The following is a 20,662-nucleotide window of genomic DNA, read 5'->3' on the forward strand; positions in this document are numbered from 1 at the left end:
AGAGAGAGAGAGAGAGAGAGAGTTCTGCATTTCAACAAAACATAGGAGGTGCCCCACAGAGCTAAAACCCAGGCTTCTGGGAAGGTGTGCTGCTAGTGTCTCTGAGGAGCATGATGACCCTGGTTTCAGGAACACTGTACAAACAGAGATCCGTGCTGCTGCCTGTAGGACCTTTGCTGGAGACAACTTTCTTAGGGTGATGCTGATGGGAACAGAGCAAATAGGAAAAATCCCTTCCTCATCCAGTCTTGCAGCTATTATATGCTTCCTGCAGGAAGTTTCAGCCTCTGAGCATCTAATAGCTAAAAAGATGAATATAATAAATATAATAAAATATATATTATACAATATATAAATATAATTTCATCACTGAAATGGAAGTAAATACTGAACCCAAAGTAATGTGAAACAAAAAACTTGGAAAATGATTATCAAAGCTTAGGGTCACTTCTGAAACCTGAAGACTTTGACCTTTGTTGACAATACAGGATGCCAAGATAAGAGATAAAGCCAATGCCTGTCAGGATGGACAGTATAATAGGAGACCCTGTGTTAAACCTGGACCCAGAAGGTAGATAAACCTATATTTGTAGTATATAGGTAGATAAGGAATAAACCCTGCCATGCAGGAGTCAACAAGGCAACGTGTCTATCTCCAACTTGACGTTATGTCAAGGGGAGGTATCTCCCTTCAGAATTTGTAAACCACAAGTTGGTTCTCATCCAAAATTATGGTTTGAAGTCATGCTAACTGTATGGTTTGAAACTCCTAGTGGAGAATTTAATTCAAATTGGTTCTGGTTAATGCCTCGAAGTGACAGGCAAAAGCTTTCCCAGTTCCATTTAGGAGAGCTCAGGTTCAACTCAGTATTTTACCTGTGAGCATTCTTTGAAGGCTAAGGAGAGTGAGCAGCTTAGTTAAAATTTACAAGGCATACAAAGAAATAAAGCACCATGAATAAGAACAACCAGGGCAAGAACAACTCAGTAGCAACCAGGGAAACATAAAACCTCAATGAGATACCAATTCATACTCATCAGATTGACAAAAAGTGTATTAAATTGGCATTACTAAGTTGGCATTACCTAGTATATACATGTAAACAGGTACAGACACCCCATTCCTACATTATATCCCTAAAGAAATTCTTACACATATATCTCAGAAGTTATCAGAATGTTCCTAGCAGTATTATACATAATAGGAGAAAAAAAAAACCCTAGAAATAACCCTACTGACCAACATTAAAATGGATATATTATGACATATTCACACACTGCCATACCGCAGAAGTGCAGAATGAACCAGCCTCACTACATGCATCAACATGGATAAATCTCAAAAATAATATTGAAAAAAAGCCATAGAAAAACATGTCAAGTATGAGTCAGGCAAGTTACATAAATTAAAAAAGGTATATCTTGTTTAAGGGTACATACCAAGTAGTAAAACTAAAATGAAAAGCAGGAGGATATCATTATCACAAAATTCAGGTTAGTTATCTCTGGGAAGGTAAGTATGAAGGAGATAAAATTGAAGTGGGATCATCAAAGCAAGATTGGGGGTGGTCCGCTGTAGCTGGATATAACAATCCTTCTTCAAAAATGTATATTTTACAAACTTCTGTGTAGTATCTCTCACAAAAAAATAAGGAATGATCTTATAGTCCTTTTCCAGCCCATGGGACCTACTGTCAGAACGATGTGCTGTTCACATTTTCAATGCCAGCTTCTTTGGCCATCAAATAAAAGGGGCCCGAATTTCTCAGCAGTTCTTGAGGGCTGCCATACTCTACAATCTTCCCATTGTCTAGGACTATTATCCTGAAACAAAGGAGAAAGAAATGTCTTAGCAGCATCTAAAATCTTGGCATTTATAAGAACAACCAGGACTAAGTCATGGTATATTCATTGATAAGAGGCTACAGAGCAGTGAGAATGAATGAACCATGGCTGTCTGCATGAACATATATAATGCTAAAGAGTCAAGCAGTAGAAGAATATATATAGTATAAGTCCATTTACAGAAGTTTTTTTACAAATATATATTGTTTAAGGGAGCCTATTCTCTCCAAACAGCTTCCAAGATTACTGGTGTTACCCCCATTTTTAATGTAATATGTCAGAGTTGGAAGAAGTAGAAAGCTTCTAGTCAGAAGTCAGAAAGCTTCTTGCTCGGGAACAGCTGTTGAGAACAGCTGTTGAGCTGTTGAGTAGTTGAGAAGATCTCTGGTTAATATCAGCCTCTCATAGCTCGGGCCGCCACCTCCCCAAACTCAGTTAATAAGTAAACACACAATTGCCCATTTTACCCTCAAGTCCAGTTCCCTTAACTGAGTTGGCTTTCATTAACTTCATGTTTAATTTTGGACAAATTACTTGAATTCTCGGTTTCCTCATCAGTAAAATGAAGGTGGTTCAACCTTTAGCTGTAGATATCCTACGGCCAGTGTTATTATTGTTGTTCAAGGGCTTGGTCCCATCTGTCAAGCTGTCCCCCACACTCACTTGTCACTGTCCATGATGGTGTGTAGCCTGTGAGCAATGGTGATAGTCGTGCAGTGGGAGAACTCCTTTTGGATGGTCATCTGGATGAGGTGATCGGTCTCTAGGTCCACCGCAGCAGTGGCCTCATCCATGATCAGAATCTTGGATTTCCGAAGCAGAGCCCTGGCCAGGCACAGTAGCTGCCTCTGCCCTATGCTGCAGCCCAATGGAGCAAAATGAGTATTAGCCTCTGAAGAACCAAGGCATAACACATGGGATGGGGTATGTATGCACACACATGTGCACTTCTCATGTTCTAAACCAGACTTTTGAAATCCCTACTTAATTCCCTCAGAATGAACACCTAACAGGAAAGGCTAAGACAATGTTTTCTACACTCTCATCTACCACAGGTTAATTTTAAAATTCATGTATCTGGGCCCCACTCTTCCCAAGCATAATGGGGAGGACCCTAGGGATGTATATTTTTAATAAGTACCCCAGGCAATTTTTATGTTTAATGAGTTTGGAAAACCCTAGCCTGGAAACAGTTCTTTGCATCACTAGGTGATATTCCAGCACATCAATAGCAATTTTAAAATAAGATTGGATGGCACCAAGTTCACCACAGCAGTATTTGACCTGACACCATTAATATAGGGTGACACTGCATCAGAATGCCCCAGTGGTATTTCTTAGGGGCCTTAGCAAACCCATTCATTATTTTAATGTGTAATTCTAGTCTAAAGGCTAATTATTTGTTCAAGGCCTTCTGCCTTGATTAGAGACATAGCTATCTAATGAACATGATGTCTTGGTGTGAGATGCAATGTATGTGGAATTCGAATATGCTTGTAAAATGCAAATCGCTTTAATTTGCTAAAAGCCAGTAATGAAGGCTGGACCTCTTACATAAAGAAGCTTTGGGAAATGATGTGAAGGAAATATTCGGGAATCTGCTAATTGCTCTCTCCTGCTGTGGCCATTAGGGAACATATTAAACAGAGGGTGGCTAAAGTTCTGTAATTCTCTGTAAGAAAATTTCTGTAGGAGATGAGAAGTCACCCATGATGAAATTCCAGTTTTCTTTTGTAATATAAGAACAGAGACCCTGCAAAACTGTACTTAAGTTGAACCGAACTTTGGCCTGGCTCTGTCCAGCTGTTGCCAAGGTGCTGGTCTGGCTTTCAACTGCTGTCTCTCTCTGAATGACCTGTCTCCCATCACTCACCAGAGAAATGCAAGCTTCAACACCCCCAACCCAGGTCTGAAATCAAGGGCCTGGTCATGCCAATTTAGGTGTCTCCCAGCATGGACAGAAAAAGATGGTAGGATTTGTGGTTCTCACAAACCAGAAGTGTCAAGGCCCCCATATCACATACTGCCAGAAGGGCCCACACAACCCCTCACATCTATGCATTCACTACATGACATTATTTTGCATACAATCAATACATATTTGTGGACCGAATGGACTTTTCCATATACCTAAAGACACACTTAAGTCCTGCTAGTTCCTAGATCTGTTGCTAAGAGAAAACAAATGATGGCATTCTATACCAAGGCTTACAAGTGTTCCCTGGGACTATACAGTGAAGTCACCAGGGCCCCTGAATCAACGGGTCCGTCTCCCCAAGTGATTCTAGTGTGTAGCCTGATTAAGAATCAGTGCTCTAGGAAGCACTTCTTAAGCTTTAATGTACACATACATCACCTGAGAAGCTTCCCAAAATGTGGATTCTGATGAGTAGGTCTAGAATCAGAATGCATTTATAACAAGTTCCCAAGGGAAGCCAGGGTTGCTGGGCCTCCCTTCTGTTCTGAGCTTCATCAGCTCATGGTCCATACCCTGTCTACCCCTCTGAAGGTCCTCAGGCTTGGAGTAATTCTATACTCCCCACCCCCCCCCCTCCTCCCACTGACTGTGAGGGAAGGTGGGTTATGAAACATTACCTAAGGTTGTCACCAGCCTCTGCCACTTCGTGGGACAACCCCAGTTGCAGGCCAGCCACAAATGTTTTGAGGTGAGCCAGCTCCAAGGCCTTCCAAATCTCCTCATCTGAGTAGTGGTTAAAAGGGTCTAGATTCATCCTCAGGCTTCCAGAGAACAGGATGGGATCCTGCAAGTCAAGTGAGGCTAATGGCAAAAAGGGGTCTGGCAGGTTTTTGTGGCCAGGACAAAGCAGATGTCAGGACTGGCCTGAGATGCAAAGCTAGTTAGTGGTCAAGCTCTTGCAAAGTTTCCTCACTGAAGACTAGTGGAGCTGCCACAGGATTGAGAGGAGTTCTTGTTTTTTTTTTTTTTTTGTTTTGTTTTTCATTTTGAGATTCATTTATGGATTTCCAAATTTGCCTCTGCATCTCTTAAGAAGGTAAGAGGAATATTCCACATCCCCTAGTGGAAACTCATGGTGTGGAAGTGGAGCAATCAGCAGGTGGGCAGGGGAAGAGACAGTACAGTCAAAGAATTTATTAAGCTTTTGAGGAAGCTGGAGAAAAGATTACATCAAACAGAGCAAACACCAGACAAACCAAAACCACCACCAGAGACTTGGCTACAAGAGCAAAGGAGGAATGGTTCTGATAAAGACCCACATACTGCATCCCTCCAACACCCCCCACCAGCCGATAAGCCTCCAAGGCTTATTTGGTAGGGTCCAGAGAGGAAGCCAAAGGGAAGCCTTTTTTGCTGATGCACTAAATGTTTGCTGGCAAAAACCTGCAGCAAATTCCCTCCCCTATCTTTTAACCATATCAAATGGGGGGAGTATAAAGCTTAATGGTTTCAAGCTTCAGCGGCAAAACTGCTAATGTTGATTGCAAAGGTCTTGCAAATCTAGGATGGGCTATAGAAATGCTAAATAATCATCTGCTCTATTTGACTTCTGTTATGTTGCTGCCACCTAGTGGTTAGATACCGGCAGTCACACAGGCACATTACCACAAAATGCCAGTTATTTTTGTAGGTTCTGGAGAGAATGTGTCTTAGGGAACTAGCTTAGGTGTCCTGCGTAGACTGCAGAAATGACATTGTTAATTGAATGTATATCAAGAAGAAGATGCATGTTTCCTGCTGCATGCGCAGAGTAAGTTCTAGAGCTCACCTGGGGGATGATGGTCAATTTTTCTCGGAGGTCATGGAGCCCAATGGAAGCAATATCTACCCCATCAATGATGATCTGACCACCTGCAGCCTCTAGGATTCTGAAGAGGCCATTTGTCAAGGATGACTTCCCAGCTCCTGTTCTGCCCACCACACCAATCTGTAAATACAGTTTCTTGCACATTAGTTCACCATGGACTTCTCTGGGGGAAAAAATTTAGCCTGGGGCTTTCATAATCCCAGATGGAAAGAGGCAGTGATCGGCTACCTCATCTTTAAGTTATTCAACTGATTTTGGTTTTGGTGGGGGGAAAAGTGCCCAGATGTCAGAAAAAGATGCCTTCTCATTCTACCTTCTCAATTGTTGGTTGCTCAGAACTACAATGACCATTGGAAATGGACATATCAGCAGCTGTTGCTATAATTTTGACTGGATAATATAGGTTTTTGAAAAAAAAATCTTTGTTTAGAAGTAAGGAAAACAGAAGGATCGGGCCTCACATCAGTTGAGAACCTCATCAGCTGGACCTCAGTATCCTTATCCAGACTTTTTATTTTTTTACATTTTTTACATTTTTTTACATTTCTACATTTTTATATCAGATCCCAAGTCCTAAGAGAACAGAAACACCAGAGGAAGGTGCAGGACTTTGCAGACCAGAGAACTAAGTCATTCTGTCTGTTGGGACCACCTCCATATCGCTGTTCTCCCCCGTTCCCTCCCCAGGGTGGCTGCTTCCAGACTTCTCTGCATGTCATGGCCCTTACAGGAAATGAACCCCCATCAGCCAGAGAAGATAGTGCTGCCACTGTGCGAGCACCAGTGTCTGTTAGAGCCCTTGTGGATATCCTGCCCTCTGCTGGTGGCACTGTGTCCCTACACCTTCCCAGGGCAGAAGAAGGGCCCTGACTCTCTCACTCCCTGCAATGATGAAAGCAGAGTCCAACTGCTTTCCACCTCAATGTCCAACTGTGTTCTTATCACAAGGACCCACATTCAGGCCTTCCTTCAGATCCACCTACCTTCTCCATGCTCCTAATATCACAAGTGATCCCTCTCAGTACAAGATCCAGTTCAGGCCGGTACCGCACTTGGTAGTTGTTAAACCGAATCTCCCCTTTGCTGGGCCAACCTGGGGGAGGTCTCTTATCAGTCACCCAGGGTGCCTGACAAAGAGACAGCAAAAAAGTGCTTTACAGGGTGGCAACTCATTGAATAATCCCAACAGGACTCATGTCACAGACTAGAAGGATAGCAGTGTCCCAGTCACCTGTGTACATCTGCATTGACTAGAATTAATTAGTCTAGTACTTCCATAAGGCTCCTACTCTATTCAATTAAAGAAACCCCATTCCATGATGTTGCTCTGTGGACTTCCAGAACGAAAACACCATTTAACTTGGTGCATTCCAAGACCTGACCTCCCCCCAAACCATTTCCTATTCTAAGTGTCAAGAAATTGGGTTGAGTTAGAGTAAGGCAAACTTTAGGAGAACCTTTATGACTCCACATGAAATCTCTAGACAGGGTAAAGAGGCTCTTTTGAAAGAAACTTTTTCCCCCTTGTCTCTAGGTTCTTCTAGTTCCTCCTTACCTCATTTTCCACTTTTATGTATTCATTTATTCTTTCAACAGCCACAATGTTGGTCTCTATTTCTGACGTCATCCTCACTAGCCAGTTCAGGGTCTGTGTGATCTACAGAAAAACCAGAAGACTAAGGATCATCTCTGGCTCAGAAACCAACTCAATTAGTCAAACTGTAAGGTCAGTCCAGCATCTACTCTCTACCTAGCACTATGCCAAGCTCTTCAAGAGAGCAAGGAAAAGTATTAGTGACAATCCTCACCTCCTTGGGGGAAGTGATGAGACCAGTGTGTCCAGTGGCTGGAAGACCATTAAGGGCTCAACTGTGTGATGCTCTCATGAAAGACAATATGAGCTTGGAGTGGTTTCCAACTCCATCTAAGCTGGGGTTGGAGAGGCTGGCAGTTGGTAGAGTGGGAACAGGATTCCAATCTCCTGCCTAATGCTCTTTGTGGAAGGAGTGGTGGGTGGCATTCTATAAATGAGGAAAGCATAAGGAAAGGCACAGGGTAGGAAAACGCCTTCCAAAAAGCTGCCTCCTCTCTCTGCTCTCAATTAACAAGAACCCAACCGTCAGAGTGGAGCATTCACATCGATCCTCCTTAACTCCAATAAACTCCTGCCTAAAATACATCCAACCATCAGTAAGAGATTGTCATGGTCTAGGGCAGTCTAGAGTCTAGGGAATCTCTGGATTACTTCGATGCAAGCTTGTTTCACACATGGACTTAGACCAGGGAGTTTTTTGTTGAGCAAATAGTGGTTAATAAGAGGGAGAGCACAGGATGTTGGAGAGAAGAGTTGCCACTTTGTGTAGGTTGAACCACATGATATTTTAATGTTCTTGGTTTCTTTCAGTCTAATAGTTGTCTTTGCCTGATCTGGTTGAGGTTAATAAGCCTAAAAATAGGGGTGGGGGGCATGAAAGAGCAGTGGCACAAGGAACTGAGTACCTCTGGTGAACAACAGAGTCCTTTTGGGTGTCCTTCCATGATCGCCTTAAGTCTTATTAATTCGTAATGAACATAGCACCATACAGTACTGACTGGTTAGCTACATAAACCAATATATGGTTTCAAAAGATACCATTAAAGATAGCCAAATGACTCATCAAATGAGTATCATTTAGTGAATATTTATTGTGCCAGCCACAGTCTTGGGCACTAGGAAATAATGTATAACATGTAATACCCTAGTCATCCTGGGGATGCATTATATAGTTTTATTGGGCTCTAGGTTCTTTATTAGAATTAATTCTATTCCATGATTTAAGAAAAACAAGAATAGGAGAAGATATTCAAAAGACCTTCTGTTACTACTATATTATGGAAAAGAAACTGAAATGCCTGGCTGGCTTAGTTGGTGAAGCATTTGACTCTTGATCTCAGGGTTGTGCATTCAAGCCCCACATTGGTCATGGAGCCTACTTTAAAAAAATGAAAAGAAACTCATTTATTCTGTTTTGACTAGAATCAAGCAAAGAGGCAAAGAGACTATCAGATTAAATTACATGAATTGCTTTCTTTTTTTTAAAGATTTATTCATTTGAAAGGGAGGGGAGAGAGCATGTGCAAGCATATAGGGAGGGGCAGAGGGAGAAGGAGAGAGAATCCCAAGCAGACTCCATGCTGAGCAGCACAGAGCCTGACATGGAGCTCCATCTACCACCCTGAGATCACAACCTGAGCCGAAACCAAGAGTTGGATGCTGGACTAACCATGCCATACAGGCACCCCAAATTGCTTTCTTAACTCCCAAGGGCAACACAATTTTTGCCCATTTTCCAGATGACACTGGTACCTACTTAGAAAGGTTAAGGAATATGCCCTAGTTTACACAATTAGTAAGAGACAGAGCCAGAGTTTGAACTTCGGTCTTCCCTAGTCCCTCCATCTAAAAAGAAATGAAGAACACAAACTCCATGGTATACTCTAGACTCAACTTAAGTAGGTTAATTTAATTCCCAACATTCAGACTCACATTAAGTGCATTGGACAGAACAAAGCCCACAGTGTCTCCACTTAGGGTAGCTTTATAAATAACCATCATCAGGGATGAAAAGAAGACAATCAAGTTCCCAATCAGCTCCAGACGAACTGCAAGCCATCTGTAAGGCAACAGAACCAGAGAAAAAGGTGTTACTGATGTTTACCTCCTTACCTTAACCAGCAACTGAGGTGTTCATGGAACATTCTCAGAGGGATTGAGTTAGTAGGCAGCAAGATGCCTCAATTTGACAATGCTGTATGTTCCTAAAGTCTTTTAAATTAGATTTTAGAAAATAAACCACATTTTAAAGGTACTAGAGAAATTTGCTAAACTAAGGGAATCCTATGATTCATTGTCTCCCATACTTGTCAAATAATAAGAATTGTCTGAGGTAATTGTTAAAAATACATAAATTCATGCAAGAAAATTCCTGGACTCTTCCCCAGGAGATTGATTCAAGGAGGCTAGGGTGGAGTTTAGGAATTCACATTTTAAAAAAAATAAACTCTGCCCCTAACATGGGGCTCAAACACACAACCCCAAGATCAAGTGGCATGCTCTACCAACTGAGCCAGCCAGGCATCCCAGGAATCTGTATTTTTAACAAATGTTCTAAGTGATTTCTTTTGGTTAGGTAGGGCAAACAATGATGAGAATCCATTTGTAAGTTTAGAAAGTAAGCACTACATGAAGGTTCAATGTACTCTGATTTCATTATTTTATTTTTTCTTTCTTGGATTGTATCTAATAAAGTATCTTTACAATCAGAGCCCAGAACTCTCCACATTTCCAGATAATACTGAGCATCATTAGTCTGCCCTTGACACTTCAAGACAATGTGGAAGCCACTCAAGAATTTTCACTTCCTGAGAAAGACCTTCCTCCTTCAAGGACATACCACTTCTTGCCAAGGTCTAATAATGCTACAGAAATGAAGAATGCTCACCCTACTCAGGGATTCAGCTCATAGGATATGAGCTTTCCATTTCTGTCATCACTGGTTTTACCTAAAAATTCCATCGTTTCCTCCCTCAACCTTGGTTTCTTTTGCCACCTTACAAAGAGCATCCTGCCTATGGAGAATATCACATCCATTCAGGGAAAGTCAACTACGAATGTTCAGTTCACCCAGCATTTGTTCAGTACTTGGGATACCAAATGCTTATAGATGTCATTTGACTTCCACCATAACTCTATGATACGGACTATGTTCTAGTCATTGTAAAAACAAACAAAAACTGAGATTTTTCCTTAGAAGGTCAAGGCATTTTGCATAGCTTGGTATATAGCAGAGTAGGCACAGGACCCAGTCTCTGACTCCAAAGTCCATACTTTCTTCTATTTACATGACAGGCATATTTGGCCACAGTGAAATTCATATCACTGGTACACCTGCCCTCCTACAGCTAATGTCAACCATGTAGAACCCCAAGGCACATTTTTGGGTAAATACCCAGAAGCAACCTCACCTGTTGGAGACAATCCAGGAAAAGACACATTTCTGGTTGTTGTCAATCCCCACTTCATTGTGTTTCAGAAATCTCTGCTGATGCTCAAAGGCACGGATGACGGACAAACCTGACACTGTCTCACTGAAGTGAGAGTAAATTGGGGATCTGGTGACAGAGTCTAGACGTTTCAGCTGGCGGGAAGTAGCCACATAAAATATCTGGACCCCGAAAGTAAAGAGTTAGTCATACAATTATGTCATATATGTGATATCTCCTCCTGACCCAGCATCCTTCACCTTGATGGCCACAGTCCACATCTGAACGGGACAGAAGCCTCCAGCCTCACCTCTGGCTAGAGCAATGATGAGAAAGGCCCAAAGGAAGAGGGTGGTGGGGAACAGAAGACAATGAAAGTGAGGAGATTATAACCACATGAGAAATTTTGTCAGCCTAATCCGTATTCTCCCAAGAATCTGCATATATTGTTCAACCGACAGTTTTTGTAGCAGCTAGAAAAATGGTCTCCAAATGTATTTTGTAAATTGCAGCTGGGACCCAAAGGGCATGGAAAGTAAAGATGGGTAGGAAGTGGCCAGAGAAACGTATCCTGAGGTTTAAATAAAAATTGAACAGAGTCAAGTAAGTGACCAAACCGTGCTTCAATGGTGTGTGAAGATAAAGATAGTTCTGGAAATGTGTGGAATGTTGAGGGTCTAAGAACTAGAACTAAATGTAATAGAGTGTGCAGATGGACTTTGAGACAAGGGTTGAAGAATGAGGTTCAGTGGAATGAGCTTCTATGGTGCTACTAGTTTCTGTGAGGATTTGTTGAAACCAGGAAAGAGCGGGGTACTTGAGAGTCAGAATTCAAAATGTTATACCTGGAAGTCTCCTTAAATATCCTGCTTCTTATTTGTTGGTTTGTTATTAACAGCTGAGAGGTTATTATTGAGATAACAATATACCTGAGGAACTTAACACAAATACCAGGGGGTGTCACCTTACCATAGGCCACAAGGTTGCCCCTGATCACAAGTTTTTCAGAATTGTTTTTCCAAGGTGAACAGTTCATGCCTAAGAATTATCTCCGTAGCTCCTCTCAACAGTTTTTAATATGAGCATGGAGTCCCTTCCACTGGCTCTAGTTTTTCTGTGAGTCTTGGCTTTCAAGCTCCCTGTTCCCTTAAGGGTATATTGGCATTGAGCCTAAGTCATCCATAGACACTCCAGTAAAACTAGAACTGCCCTGAAGTGAAAAGAGATCTAGCTCCTGCCAAGAGACATCTCCCAGCAGATAAGCCTAAGCCAATCAAGGAAGCAGCATAGCACAACCTTTCTAGAAGCAACCAATGACCTAACCATTATGGGGAATCTTACAGAAGTTGTCCAGAGCCAACCTCAGGTAGTCTTGGATCCAAACATAAATCTGCCCCATGTAAGCTTCAGGGGGGCAGCAGCTAAGGTGAGATTTGCTATGAACCATATATCAATTGGTGCTGACACTTGAGCTTCAGATAGCGGTCTATGGGCTCCTAGGTATATCAATATAAGACTAAATGACAAAGATTCTGGAGAGGACCGAGTGACTAGTAATAAACAAAAGAGAAGGTTCTGAGGAAGGAGACAGGGCTTTTGTAAGTAGGGAGGAAAGGAGACCAAGCTATTTCCAAACCTACCTGAATAGACACATAAATAATGCTAAGAGGAATGATGACGATGATGAACACTGGAGTGGCTGTGCAGATCATGACAAGAGTGCTGATTATTCCCAGGAAACACAATATCCAGCTGCGCAAGGATTGGGGGAGGGTGTCATCCACTGTGGAAATATCCTAGGAACACATAATTAAAAGACTGGTATACTAATGGATTCCTATGCCATTTTCCATCTTCCTGATTCCAGCAGGGAATTTGTTTGATTCTGGGCTCCCAGTGACTCCTTCATTTAATCATTTCATGGTATTCATTGGCAATACACTCTTCTGCTCCTCCCAATAACCAATCTCATTTCTGTAATTTCTCCATCTAAACAGAAATGGAAGTCACCTTCCACCTTCACCTTTTTCAATAGACTTGGTAAAGGTTTTCACTCTCTCAGTGAGATTCTCATGTGTCAAAGTTATTAGACCACTCATAGGGCAGCCCCGGTGGCTCAGCGGTTAGCCCCCCCTTCAGCCCAGGGTGTGATCCCAGAGTCCTGGGATCGAGTCCTACATGGGGCTCCCTGCATGGAGCCTGCTTCTCCTTCTGCCTGTGTCTCTGCCTCTCTCTCTCTCTCTCTCTCTGTCTGTCTTTCATGAATAAATAAATAAAATCTTTAAAAACAATAAACCACTCATAACATTGTAAGCTAATAGAGCCTTACAGGTAAATCTTCCTATAACCAAGTCAATTCAATTAATCTAACTGTGCACAGGTCCTAATTCCACTGAGTACCCAAATAGAACCTGGCACACAACTAGGATTCAATTTGTTTGAAGCCCTGACACCCACCCTTGACTGAGGAACCATCCTCTACTTGGGAAGTTTTTTTCTCTGCTGAGCATAGAGCTTCAAGTAAAGTGGGAAGTGGAGTTTGAATGTGACTCTTGCCTAGCTAGTGTTCTAACCACATAAACCGGAGGTGAAAAATGGGTCTTACTGCCATATAAGCTTCATGTCATGCTGAATAAATGAATAAACAAGCAAATGAATAAATGGATGAGTGAATGGATAATAGTTTAGTATACTTAGGAAGCCTGACTTAAACTTTGGGTTTCCCTTACCTGATTATTTCTTAGATTATGTTGATTCTAGAGTTAATAATATGTGAGTATCAAGATGAGTTCAAAATATCTCTGGAGTGTCCCAAACTGGGTAAGGGATAACAGGTTCCCAAGAGAGTCCGGAATGACTCCTGACCTGAGTCTAATTTACCTTCCCAAAGTCATAGCAGAATGCAAATAACTCTATGTCCAGGATTGGTAGAAAAAAGAAATCCTCACCAGCTATCAGTTCTTTATACTTTACTTTTGGCCCTTACCTGGCACAGATTCTTCATCTTTCTTTCTTCCACCCCCTCCCTTCACCTCTTAAGGGTTCAGCCATCAATCCTAGAGGATTCTAAATCAAACTCTCCTATATAGGTGTAAGCCACCTTCCCCCACAAAACTCACCATATAATCAATGACTGTTTCCTTTTTCATGCAGAAGCGGTTAGCAAAATATGACAGTTGCCTAACTCACAGTCAGAACTGTGTTCTTTTTCAAAAAATTATATATATTACAACATCAGAAAAGAGTGCGTAATTTTTGCAAAATTCCTGTGAGAATCTCCCCAACTAAAACTGTATGCTTTTTAAGGTTCTATTGAAGAGCAGAAAACCCATTGAAGTTGTCTCCTATGACATCATGCTCACCATTTTTGTCCTAGAGGAAAGTGATAAATGGAGACCAGTGAACTTGCCCACTTTTGAAGCAGCCACCATGTTCCCAGATCCTGGCTGTGGGCTGGCCTTTCTTCTGTCTGCTTCAAGACCAAACACATAAGAGTCTGTAGCTGCTCACTTTAAAAAATGTACTCTCTCTTCTACAAACAGAGGACTGAAACTGTGCTGATGACAGCTGTTATTCAGAATAACTTGGTTTCTGCCTCTGTTCCTAAAATTTCTATCTCGTATGCATTAAGAATCAATGAGTTCAGTCTGGCCCTTGGAAGAGAGCCATCTATGATCTTAACATTTATTAAGCATCCCAGCGCCGACTACGGTCCTTGGCTCCCGTCAGATACTCAATAAATGCTGTTGAATAAATGAATACTAAGGGCTCCAGGATCTGTAGTACATGGAAACAATGCTTTAGAACCTAACTAAAATTATAGGTGGCTCTCTTCCATAGTCCAGGCCTAATTTACTTAAAGTATCAAAGAGAGAAGCAGAAGGGGAGCAGAGACCAAGCGAAGGGTTATCCTGTTTTCCCTTTTATTCACCATCATAGCTAGTGATTGTGCTTTTACTGGTGTTTTTCCCTCTACAGAACAACCTTTCTCACTTTGTTTCTACCACCAAACCCCTACTCCACCATCAACCTGGCTAAATTCCTTTATGACTTAAGTCTCATGTTTTCTGATATTCCTACCTTGTCACCTGGGCGGAGCTAGTACCTCTTTTTTCAGTCATGTTTTGTACTCCCAGAACACCACTCTATACACATCATTGTTATTGGTCTTGTTGTATTCTTTCATACTCCTTTATTCCTTAGTAGTCTCCCTCATTAGATGGTGAGCTTCTTAAAGGGCCAGAGCTTTCCATCCCTGTATCCCCAGGATCCTTGGAACCTCACACAAGGTAATCCATAAATACTAAGTGGACAAAAGAACTGTAACTGCACAGTGTTGCCTGGAGGGACAGGAGAATTCTGTCCCTGTCAGAATGAAAAGATCCTCAGCATAAAAATACATCATATAGTTGTTTAGATACTTACACCAGCAAACCTGTTCACAATTCGACCTGTGGGTGTTGTGTCAAAAAAACTCATGGGTGCTTGAAGGATGTTGTTTAGCAGTTGCCTGTGAAGGATGTTTGATGCATGGGTGGAACCATGGGCACTCAAGAGATTTGCCATGAGCACAAACACACCTAGAAATGGAACCAATTTAGTCAGCACAATGCACAGGACCTGTGCCAAGGACACAGTGGCAATTTTTTCCCCTGAGTCTAGGCAAAGTACATAGACTAGACAGGTTCTGTAAGAGGTGGCTGTCATAGCCATCTGACATACCTTGAGCTAATCCCAGAACTCCATAGACGCCAATTCTCATGTCCCTCTGAGAGGCTGGATAGTTAGTGCCATTAAAGGCTTTAGAGTCATTGGTCCAAGCACTGAGCCAGAGGTTGGATCCAATATAAGCCACAGAATTGATCACATAGGCAAAAATGATGAGGAATATCAAATACCATCCTATTGCTCGTAGGTACTTCAGGTAGATGGAGAACTTCACCTGGAAAGCCCCAACCTCAGTATTAGAAATCCTAATAGCTTTGGGGGAGGAATTATCTAGAATACCAATCACAAGGGGGAGTGGAGACCCTGGAAAAGTGGATAGCAGGTAGCAAAATTTGGTAATCTGTGGTCTATTTCTGCTTCGGGCCAGTGTAATAACTGAGGCTGAAATACAGCACAGGTAAATAACATCACATTATTAAGGAACTTCTAGATGTAATTGAGGGAGAAAGATAAAAAACAGTGGGGCACATCAAACACACAACAGAGTGGAACGGAGTTTATACTGCAGACCTTGGCATTTGTTTTTATTAATGTGGATTTAAGTTAAAACCAAAGTCTTAAGTTTTATTAATTTGAACCATGTGCTCCCAGATTGATTTATTAGCATTCTCTGGCTCCAAGAATTGCATCTCACAGCAGTTCTGTTGTTCTCTCCACACATTAGAATGGAACTGCTCATGAAATGTGCTATGTGGATATTCACAGGACACCTGTCACTCTTGGAAATAGGATTTGATAGAAAGTCCAAAGCCTCTGCTGACATTTCAATGACAAATTTTGAGATTTGCAAAGCACACAACACATATCTCTCCTGTAGATGCATATTCAAGTTATCAAACTTTAAAATGTTCAGATCCCAAGCCTTGTGTCCTATCAAACAGTACTTTTTTTTTTATTGTGCTGTTCACCTTTCCAGTTTGTATGAATTCCTTCTTAATTAGTTTTTGTCCTTTCACTGGTTCCTCCTCCTCCTTCAGAGTGTTCACATTCCGGGTTTTCAAAGAGTTTCTTAGGGATTTCTGATGTCTGCTCCTGGACCTGGAACTGAGCAATGGAGAGAGGGGAAGCATTCGTGAGCATGCAGGTGCATCCCTACATGTCAGCCTCTTCTTACATAGAAAAGCATTCCAGAACAGATGGCTGTAGGGAAACACCCAACCCACCCTTCTTCTCCATTCAAAGAAACAAATGAAGAGCTGGGAGTGTCCCTGGTACCCACCCCCTCAGGAAAAGTCCACAGAGAAAAAGAACCATCAAGTGGAAACATGGAAGTGACAAGGGCTGCCAGCTGAGGAGATGACCAACCTGCGACTAAGTGTTCGATGAAGGCTGTTCTCTCTTTTCATGGTCAAGGAGGCCACTTCCTCAGGGATTTCCTCCACACTGGGCATCAGCCCACAGTCATCATCTTCTTCACTGTCCTCATTGACTAGGAGACACATCAAAGGTTAGGGAGACCGTGACACAGAGATGCAAAGTTCTATGAACAAGGAGAATTCTTTTCTGATCTTGCTGGCCCCGCAGCAAGAGAGCCCAGATGTACACACAGTCTGGTATGCTGTGCTCCAGAAATATCACTTATTAGTACATCTTCTCATTGAAAAATATCAGGATAAGGGAGAGAGGAGTTTCTAGTAGGAGAGAAAATGGTCAAGAGGAGGGACATATTCCCAGAAGCTTCTCAGTTTCTTTGCAGCAAGAAAAAACTTTTTAAGGGTTATACTAGATAAGCAGGAGAGTCCTAATTCCCAGAATTGACTAAAAAGGTAAGTGTAAATTAAACATGCTCTTCTTGAATTTCAAATAACTTGACAAAGTTTTATGAATTTAAAACATTTTTTATTTTTTTCTTTTCCTTTTCGAGAGGGGGCGGCAGAGAGAGAAAGAGAGAGAGAGAGAGAGAGAGAGAGAATCTCAAGCAGGCCCCATGCCCAGCATGGAGCCGATCACGAGACTTGATCCCATAACCCGGAGATCATAACCACAGTCGAAGTCAAGAGTTAGATGCTTAACTGACAGAGCCACCGAGGCAACACTGAGTTTAAAACATTAAAAAAAAAAAAAATACCCTGCAAATAAGAAGGAAATTTTAAAAATTAAAAATAAAGCGTAAAACAGCCTGGGCATCAGTAGCAATGGTAAGAACCTCTGGAAATTGATAACTCCATAAAAGCAATGGCAAAATATTGTTAAAATCAACTTTATACTCTGAAATTAACCAAAGTCTGGCAACAACCCAAGGAACATTTATTTAAGAAAAATGGTGAAGTCTCAGTAAGAACGATAAGTTTTGTGATACTTTACCCCATTCCCATCCCCCCTCCCCTCAGGTCTGCTGTAGCCTAGAATACTAACAACCTCACAAACATAGTAACTACAAATAAAATAAAATAAAATAAAATAAATAAAATAAAATAAAATAAAATAAAATAAAATAAAATAAAATCAGCAGCCTAACTGCTGGAAGGAACAGAAGGTGTTCAAAACACTCCCAAAGCCTCATCCTGGCACCATACTGAAGTCTGACAATGGCACAGCAAAGACAATCACTGAGATATTGATTACTCAGCAAGGAAAGGGTTTATTCAAGAGAAAGCCAAATGAGGAGAAAAGAGAATAAGCCTCAAATAGGACTCCCCAAAGGAGAGTCAGGGAAATTTAAAGGCAAATGAAAAAGGCCTGGGTAAAAAGTTGCAGTTGTGATTACTAGTCCTGTTAACCCTTTGGTTACCAGTTTCAATCCCTAGAGAATTGTCATTATTTGACCTGTCTGGCAGTTCTCTAGAAAACCCCATTCACAGGGCTTATCTTTACTGGATCGGACTTGGAGCTAGCTTAAATAATCAGCAGCCATTGTTTAACTTCACAGCTGCCTGAGGTGATGTTAACAGTTGGAGCAAAAAAGAAGCTAAACAAAAACTTTAAGGAAAAGCTGGGGAAGAAGATATCCTTAGGGAGAGCTTTGATATTTTTGAGGTATTCCTGACAATCTAGAATGCCATACACACAGGTAGGGCTGTGCACATGCTCAAGACTTGAGAAGGCCCTATTCTCTTATGCCTGACTAACCGTCAAGGATCTGGCAAGCAGGAAACAAAAGGTGAAACAGACTTGTGAACTGCCTGCTGGAGTGTTAAGGACATGCCTTCCCTCTCATTATGCACCTGCACACACAAGGCCTCTCAGAAAAAACTGAGTGACTTATTGGTTCCAGGCCCTTAAGGAAATCTCTGCCCAATCATTAGTTGACCAACCAAGCAGAGATTTCCATGGCCACATCTGACAAAGACTACAGATTTAATAAGAATTAGTTCAGGAAACTCAACAGGAGGTACTAGAGCAACAAACCCTAGAAATGGAAGGAGACGAGAGAAATCTTATTTCCAGAGTTATATTATTTAAAGTGACAGTTTTTAGGATACCTGGGTGGCTCAGTGGTTGAGTGTCTGCCTTTGGATCTGGTCATGATCCCCAGGTCCTGGGATCGAGTGTCGCATTGGGCTCCCAGCAGGGAGCCTGCTTCTCCCTCTGCTTATGTCTCTGCCTCTCTGTCTCTCTCATAAATAAAGAAATAAAAATCTTAAAAAAAAAAAGATAAAGTGGCCAGTTTCTAACAAAAAATTATGAGACATACAAAGCAAGAAAACATAAGGCCATATACAGGGAAAAAAATGTATATACAGTCAACAGAAACTGTACTCAGGGAAGCACAGACATTGGACTTATAGAGAAAGACTTTTTAAAGATTTTATTCAGCCCGATGCAGGTTAATCCCAGGACCTCAGGATCACACCCGGAGCTGAAGGCAGATGCTCAACCACTGAGCCACCCAGGAACTTCTAGAGAAAGACTTTAAATTACTATTGTAAGTATGTTCAAAGAACAAAAGGTAACCATGTCTAAAGATCTAAAGTATGAGAATGAGTTCTCATTAAGTAGAGAACATCAATAAGGAGATCAAATATAAAAAGAAAAATAGAAAAATAGAAATTCTAGAAAAGTACAATAACTAAAAGTACAATCTCTTTACTAAAGAGATTGGGCATTGTGACTTACTCCCATCAGCCATCTTAGCAGAAATGCCATAAGCTTGGACCAGAGGGGAGACAGGATGAAATGAAGGACCACTGTCAGACTTCTAGGATTCTTTTTATTTTTTTTTAAGATTTTATTTATCCATTCATGGGAGACACAGAGAGAGAGAGAGGCAGACATAGGCAGAGGGAGAAGCAGGATCCCTGCAGGGAGCCTGATGCAGGACTCGATCTCAGGACCCCGGGATCACGACCAGAAGCAAAGGCAGATGTTCAACTACTGAGCCACCTAGGTGCCCCACACTTCTAGGATTCTACAGACAGAAAATGTACTAATAGAGCCCTCCAGCTGTGAACATGTGTTATCCTTCAACACAAGGGAAAAATGACCCTGGGGTTGGCTACTCCTCAGTTCCAGAGGGGTTGAAACCACCAGCCCAGTTTGAACCTAAACAACAGACAGCATCAGGCCAAACAAGATCATTATCAAACCTTAAAATCTGGTGGAATTTTCCCTGCTAGATTTTGCATTTGCTTTGGATTCATAACCCCCTTTTTTCCCTTCTGATTTTTCCCTTTTGGAATGGGAATGTCTACCCTAATACCTTTCTTACTATTGAAGCAGATAACCGGTCTGACTTTACAGTTTGACAGATGGAGAGGAATTCTACCCCAAGACTCCAAGTCTCAACCACAACTGATTTGAGTAAGTTAGATGATGAAATTTGGGACTTTGAATTGACATTTAGATGAGATTTTAGATTTCAAGATGATACTGGGATGATATAAGACATTGGGGATGTTGGGATGTGGTGAATATATTTTGCACATGAGAAAGATATGAATTTGGGTATGTCAGAGGAATGTGATAGATTGAATTGTGTCCCCCACCAAATTCATACGTTGAAATCCTAACCTGCGCTACCTCAGAATGTGACTTTATTTGGAAATAGGCTCATTGTAGATGTAATTAGTTAAGAAGAGGTCAGACTAGAGTGGGATGGACCCCTAATCCATAATGTCTGATGTCCTTCTACAGAGGACAAATTTGGACATAGACTCACAAAGGGGAGGATACCACATGAAGATGAAGACAGAGAGCGGTGTGATGTCTGTAAGCCAAAAATGTCAAAGATTGCCAATAAACGTCCAGAAGGTAGGAGAGAAGCCTGGAGCATGCCCTTCTCCATCACCTTCAGAACCTTGACTTTGGACTTGCAGTCTCCAGAACCATGAGAAAATAATTGT

At 41.6% G+C, this 20,662-nt stretch overlaps 1 protein-coding gene and 1 long non-coding RNA gene across 2 annotated transcripts in view; one reads left to right on the forward strand and one right to left on the reverse strand.

Annotated features, from left to right (window-relative positions):
• Nucleotides 1-1,037: 1,037 nt before the first annotated feature.
• Nucleotides 1,038-20,662, reverse strand: part of ABCC2 (ATP binding cassette subfamily C member 2) — a 70,433-nt gene continuing 50,808 nt past the window's right edge. Inside the window, exons 20-32 of the mRNA XM_077878018.1 lie at nt 16,686-16,809; nt 16,289-16,424; nt 15,375-15,594; nt 15,078-15,232; nt 12,293-12,448; nt 10,635-10,834; nt 9,157-9,283; nt 7,186-7,287; nt 6,614-6,757; nt 5,592-5,750; nt 4,441-4,607; nt 2,509-2,703; nt 1,038-1,824 (exon numbers count right to left, since the gene is read on the reverse strand). Of these exons, the coding sequence (XP_077734144.1) occupies nt 1,695-1,824; nt 2,509-2,703; nt 4,441-4,607; nt 5,592-5,750; nt 6,614-6,757; nt 7,186-7,287; nt 9,157-9,283; nt 10,635-10,834; nt 12,293-12,448; nt 15,078-15,232; nt 15,375-15,594; nt 16,289-16,424; nt 16,686-16,809 (2,015 nt within the window). The 3' untranslated portion in view covers nt 1,038-1,694. The remainder of the gene's footprint in view (nt 1,825-2,508; nt 2,704-4,440; nt 4,608-5,591; nt 5,751-6,613; nt 6,758-7,185; nt 7,288-9,156; nt 9,284-10,634; nt 10,835-12,292; nt 12,449-15,077; nt 15,233-15,374; nt 15,595-16,288; nt 16,425-16,685; nt 16,810-20,662) is intronic.
• Nucleotides 4,384-20,602, forward strand: LOC144301266 (uncharacterized). The gene is made up of 4 exons (XR_013368078.1): nt 4,384-4,511; nt 7,227-7,356; nt 20,061-20,120; nt 20,454-20,602. It is a non-coding gene; the product is annotated as an uncharacterized LOC144301266 (long non-coding RNA).

Source organism: Canis aureus, chromosome 29 (assembly GCF_053574225.1).
Source record: "Canis aureus isolate CA01 chromosome 29, VMU_Caureus_v.1.0, whole genome shotgun sequence".
Classification (NCBI taxonomy): domain Eukaryota; kingdom Metazoa; phylum Chordata; class Mammalia; order Carnivora; family Canidae; genus Canis; species Canis aureus.